This window comes from Haliotis rubra, unplaced genomic scaffold, assembly GCF_003918875.1.
Source record: "Haliotis rubra isolate DU_JTF1 unplaced genomic scaffold, ASM391887v1 Scf244, whole genome shotgun sequence".
Lineage (NCBI taxonomy): Eukaryota > Metazoa > Mollusca > Gastropoda > Lepetellida > Haliotidae > Haliotis > Haliotis rubra.
Window position 1 is genome coordinate 862,756 of NW_025766492.1, and position 6,679 is coordinate 869,434.

The following is a 6,679-nucleotide window of genomic DNA, read 5'->3' on the forward strand; positions in this document are numbered from 1 at the left end:
ATGAAGGTTTTATGTTAGTTCTTTACTAGTTTTATCATAGTAGAACATGTTGAGTGTTATGTTGATAGTATGAGCCCTCGGGTGACATATTTTGGTGTTAGTCTTTGTATTATATTTTGGGTATACCAATACAAGAATTTTAAACCAAAAACATTTCAAATGTCGATGGTGATAAAGGTTTAATGTTAATCCATTTCCACCTCAATTGATCAAGATAACATCTTTCCACATTTTATTTTGATTTTATTTTGAAAATAAACAGATTGTTACATTTGAACCTTCTTTGTTACAATTGCCCCATCCGCCTGTTACAATTGCCCCGTGCTAGGGGTCAATTGTAATACTTGCAGTCATTGCATCTTATACGTATTAACTTTGTAACGAAATGATAGTGACCTTTAAATGACACTGAGGTTTAAAACCAAGATGTCAGTGTACTAGTTAGTACCGATTAACTTTGTGAGCGGTCGTCTTGTATCGAATTACAAGACGTTAAGTAAAAAGTGTTACAATTGACCCCGGTCTCCCCTACTCCAAGTAATATTAGTGATGCTATTAACATCATTATAAACTCAGATAATATTTGCCATTTCATCCGTACGATTTTCCTGGACTGTACACAGTGGTATGTCCTACAGCACTTAACAATATCTGACTATTTCTGAACACAAACTGCATGCTGCAAAACGCACTTTGAAAAGTATACAGACATACATCCCAGGGACGGATACAGCTTTTTGAGAAAGGGGTGGGGTGCACGAGACTTCCTATGGTCATTTAAATAACTTTCAGGACAAAATCCCATTTGGATCCGCCTATGCATCCGCATTTGCACTGTATGTTTATACATATGTAATATCAAGCTGAAATATCACTTTTTCTCATATTCTCGCAAAGTGTGTCGGGAACCCAATATTTTAGTAGCGCATCTTTTACCTGGTGACATTCAAGGGAGGTCACTCTAAACTGAACGTGGGTAAAATAGAACTGCGGGTGACAGCAATTTCAAACTCAGAATGTTGTGCAATCCAATATATTCACATTACAGAAATGTCGCTGGATAGCTTCGTCAAAAAGACGACAAGGAAAAGACCGTTGAGTGATGACAGTCATGAATGTGTCGGAGACAGTGAAAACAAGAAAACAAAACACGATCCGCTCAAAGGAAGTGTTGTCAAAGACAGCGATGTGTCTAAAGGCAGTGAAGATACGAACTTAAAAGACAGCGATGTGTCTCATTCCAGTCTCACTGTTGAACCTGAAGATTCTAACATATCTGATGATAAGTCAAATGACTTAGAACAGACACGTGGAGCTATACACAGTGTAGATGTAAGTCGCAGTGAAGTCGGAGACGGTCATGCCGACGTCGACGCACAGTCGAAGCTGTCGACGATAGTTGCCCCGAAATCGGATCTGAAATGGGAAAGGATCACTCGCAAGAATTTAGATTGTGACTACCTGCAACTGTATTCTCGAAGTGAGGCAGACGAGTTACTTGCGGAATGCGAGAGGGTGATTGAATATAACTCTGGACATCTTGCAAGGGTGCAGATCTTTGGCAAGTGGCATGACATTCCAAGAAAACAGGTACTGTACAGAATATAAGGAAAAACTAGTAGAATGTTATGTGACTTAAATAAACCTCGTCTCCATCTTCATTGGTGAATGCTTGCTGGTTTGTCCTCTAACGTCAAACTCAGCAATATTCCAGCTATATATGTATATGGTAGCGGTCTGTAAATAATCAAGTGTGGACCAGACAATCCAGTGATCAACATCATGATCATCGATCTGCGCTCTTGGGAGTCACATTGTGTATGCAGTCATCAAATGGAAAATACTAAAGAAGTCATTCAAGCAAGAGGATGTTTTTACAATGCCCATGCATAGTTTTAGTTCTTTTTGTCAAATTCAGTTTCACAATCAGATTTGGCACTTTTAGTGAAAAATGCATAATTACATATGTTTATAGGTAATGATTTTTAACTATCCTCATAACTTGATTGAAAAACATGTTCAGATGTATAGACTTGTAGCAATAATACCAGAAATTAGAATTTTACTAAACATGATATACATTTGTCACATGAAAGACACAAAAAGTTTGATTAGAATAATTGAATGAATGAATGAAATTATTTTTTAATCTGCAATGAATTTGTTTTCAGGTTGCCCATGGTGACGCTGGCCTGACTTACTCCTTCTCTGGCAACACAGTCCATGCCAAGCCGTGGCTACCACTGCTGGACTCCATCAGAGACAAGATCTCAAGCATCACTGGGAAGGAGTTCAACTTCGTTCTCATCAACAGGTTCTTTTTTGGTTGACACTAATTCACCCTACACATTTGTGGTAGTACTACCAATCCACAGATTTCCAGGGTTGGGTGGTCAAAATGACTGTGTGCTATGATTTAGAAAATAGTCACACTGGGCTAGTTTTAAATGAAAATGTCAGAATATGTAGGTTTCAAATACTTACTTTTGTGTATATTAACATTCTCCCATAAGTTTGATAAGAGACAAACGTAACTACACAAGGGAAGTCAAGACTTTAAATGTTCAAATTTTTTATAATGTTGAATTTGTCACTTTGATGACTTTGAGCAATACAAGATGCCCACGAAATGTTTATTGGTTATTTCTTTCGTCCATGAGTTTGTGCAAGTAAAACTGATGCAATTGCAGGTCAATATGCAAAATTATATTTTATCCAGAACATGATCTAAACCCGAAAAAAACCCACTTGACTCTGAAGTAAAATCAACCCATTCTATTACATTGCATCACACCATGCTGCCATGTGCTTGACAGCAACTACCTCTTCCAAGGGGCATAAGTCTTCTCCATCAGTTATCCATACCACACTAAATATAAACTGCATATCACTGAAATGTCAGCAGTGATAGGTGGATAGAGTTGTCACCAAATGTTTCAGCTGTATGTTAATGTAATGTCACATGGATGATGATAAATTTGTTTCGGACAAGCATAATTTGCTTGTCCTAGAAGTCCCAGTTTGTTCTTTGGAGGCAGGTGGGTGCAATTCCAATTTTGTACACATTTAATGCTAGGGGCCATCAATTTTAAATAAATAAATATATTTTGAAAATATGCTAAAAATTATGGGAAGGGAGGGGGTCATTCATTTTGTCACGTGACATGCAGGTAGTAATGTTTATTGGGGTCACTTACTTTGTATGAAATTTTAGGGGGGTCATTCATTGTACATGCTTCTCCATGAAAATCAGTCAACAGTATGAACCAATCTTATCAATGTCAATTTCTCTGTCACAGATAAATTTTGCATGCATTTGAAGAAGGCGAAAAATATGGAGGCATATCGCCAGAGGATGCTTGATAATTTATTCAGTCAAATGGTAATTGTGGATTACGATGCTACAGTCAAGGTCATTGGACCATGGGATTTCTCCAATATCAAGCTGACATGTCTATAGAACGATTAATACTGTCAAACACAATAGCGTCCCTCTCACCCACTCACAAACCACCATTTTCCTTGCCAGATATAAGGATGGATGCGACCACATCGGGGAACATAAAGATGATGAGAAGGACCTGGCCAAGGGACACCCGATTGCATCACTGTCTCTGGGCCAGCCTCGGGACTTTGTGTTCAAGCACCAGGATGCTCGTGGTAAGAATGCATCACGTAAAATCAACCCGGTCAAGATTGAGCTTCAGCATGGTTCTCTTCTGATGATGAACCACCCCACAAACAGCTTCTGGTACCACACCCTTCCCCAGAGGAAAAAACTCTCAGGGGTCAGGGTCAATATGACTTTCAGGAAGATGGTGGTCAGATCAAAGACTGAGAAGAAATGATCTTGTGTCAGGAATTACCCCAATACTCATCTTGACTACCATTTTTCAATAAAATAGTTTTAGAGATTATTTAATCCAATGGCAACACATTTTCTCGAAAACTGTTTTCTACCCACTGATGTAACCAGGTCATGATCAATTTGAAAATTTGTGTTCTTCTTATGACATTCATTGTTATACTCTAAAAAGGTCGGGAGTATATAGTTACACCAAGGAATTATATCTGTCCAAAGACAATTTTGCTCAAATAGTAATGTGAAAACTATTGGTTTGATTGTTTTCAAATATTGGGACTTGCAGCGCAAAGTTCCACTGTCATATTTAACTAATTTTCAAGAATTAGGGCAATTTAAAAATTTGAACTTCGAATAGTTTGTTCAACCAATAAAGTATTGGTCAAAATGTTTCCAAATTTGGAAATGTTTCTTTTAGTCTAAAGATGTTTGTGCCCATTTTCTAATTTTTGAAATTTACATATTTTGAACTTTGAAAAACGCATGGCAATATTTGTTTAAACACTGGCTTGAACAAATTTGAATTGATTTAGTTTTCAAATCTAAGGATAACCCTCCTTTTCTACAGGAGAGTTGCGGTTCAAAGTTATATTTTGATATTTTTAGTTTTACTATGCTTGTAAACATAGTTAAGGCTTTGCCAAATGTCTTAGTGCATACTGTGTGAAAGGGGACGAAAGCTATCTCTACTGAAGTTAAATGAATGAAAGTGTTTCTCTTAGATATACTTCTGAAGATTGAGTTGGACAGTTGGTGCCATATAGATCAATTAGTTTCAAAAGATTTGGCACCAGTCTTCATATTATTCACTACCAAATGGACACACAAAATTGTGATGTTTCCCAAGTGGGGGATAGTGAGAGTGAGTGAGTGAGTTTAGTTTTACGCCGCACTCAGCAATATTCCAGCTATATGGCGGCGGTCTGTAAATAATCGAGTCTGGACCAGACAATCCAGTGATCAACAGCACGAGCATCGATCTGCGCAATTGGGAACTGATGACATGTGTCAACCAAGTCAGCGAGCCTGACTACCCGATCCCGTTAGTCGCCTCTTACGACAAGCATAGTCGTCTTGTACGGCAAGCATGGGTTGCTGAAGACCTATTCTACCCCAGATCTTCACGGGCCGGGTTAGTGAGAAAGCTGTTCTACACTGATTTTTGTGACACATTGCCATTTTGCATATAACTCAGGATTTTGAAATTACACCTTGGTAAGATTTGGTAAAGGCAGCTCTCACATTTCTAAACATTATTCAGGTTTTGTCAGAAATGTATCCTATTTGTTTATAAATCCACTGTAAATCTGAATACCTTTTAATAAAATAATCTTCAATAACAATGTTGTGTTCTTTGATGAGGTGGGCGGTGGGGTAGCCTAGTGGTAAAGCGTTCGCTCGTCACGCCAAAGACCCGGGTTTGATTTCCCACATAGGTACAATGTGTGAAGGCCATTTATGGTGTCCCCCGCCGTAATTTTGCTGGAAAACTGCTAAAAGCGGCGTAAAACTGATAAAACCAAACTCACTCACTCTTTAATGATGTGAAATGTGTTTTAACACAGTGTTGGAGATTATTGTGAATGCATGTATATGTACGTGCGCATCCTGCCTAACAAAAGTTTACAGTGCCAGCTTCACATGAACACCTGACACACAGTATACTTACTCTAAGCTGGCCAGTCCGAGATTTATCCTCACAACCAGGGGTGAAAATAACTTTAAAATTGCTAGTGTACTCCGGTACAGTGGCACATGTAAAATCACATGCCCTGATAATTTTGCCGATTTTCTCTGTGATTTTTGTAATAAACAACATAATTAACATTGGAATGTCAACTGGACACCGGTACAGCGTGGTGTACAAATGTGCTTGCCCGACAAAAAAAACCCACTGGACTCGGACGTTGGGCAATGGGTTATTTCCGCCTCTGACAACGCTGAACCCAAGGCAGGGAAACAAGAACCAACATTTATCGTGGTTGCTATGACAAGGCACAAGATGGAACCACCAGCCTGTACTCTATCCACTAGATTGCAGTCTTTCAAAAAACTAAGATTCAGTCATGAAAAAAGGACACAATCTGAAGTGTTGCTGAACACTATGAACAGCTAATCTGTTACTGCAGTAGTGTCAGACTAGGTAAGAGGACATTTAACAAAGTTCATCAACATTATGGTTGTGTTGAGTGTATCACAGTCACTTGCCTGGGACCTGTCTGTCTGATTGGTTGTTATACCAGACTGCATGATAGATACAGAACTGCATGATAGATACAGAACTTCAAGGCTTTCAACAGTAATTTTAAAGGCTTTTTAGTTTATTAGCTTTTAGTCTGTAATTTCTTTTTTCTAAATCCAGTATTGGTCGAAGACTTGAAAAACAGTAATTTTGTACAAATTCAAAACTTTTGAAGCTATTTTGGTCATTTCGAAAGCTTTTCAAAGTGATCTTAAAATTGGCCTTATAAACATTACAATTATTAGTCCAAGAAATGCATTTCACTTGCCAGTAGGCACTTAACTTATGGTCTTCACCCAGATAATTCAGGAGACTATTCTAAATGCAATATTGGGAGACACCAAAAAATGGCTTCTCATGGAATGTATATCCATTTGAGGAAATGAATCAGGGCCTTTAAAATGGGAGTCCAATTCTTCCACCATCAAAAACTCAAAGGAAGATTGCATGTTTTTGAGTGATTGTTACTATCAGGAAACCAAACAATCTATTTATTTAGTATTTTCAAGTATCTGGAATCAGCATCAGCCCTGCTTTACCACCCCCAAAGTAGTGGATACATTTGTGCATTTTAT

The 6,679-nt window shown here is 38.1% G+C and overlaps 1 protein-coding gene across 1 annotated transcript; it reads left to right on the forward strand.

Moving 5' to 3' along the window:
• The first annotated feature begins 982 nt into the window (after positions 1-982).
• Positions 983-4,336, forward strand: LOC124279000 (DNA oxidative demethylase ALKBH2-like). Its single transcript, XM_046714795.1, has 3 exons — positions 983-1,590; positions 2,172-2,314; positions 3,530-4,336. The coding sequence occupies exons 1-3, from the start codon at positions 1,051-1,053 to the stop codon at positions 3,846-3,848; spliced, it is 1,002 nt and encodes a 333-aa protein (XP_046570751.1). The 5' UTR covers positions 983-1,050; the 3' UTR covers positions 3,849-4,336.
• The last annotated feature ends 2,343 nt before the right edge of the window (positions 4,337-6,679 follow it).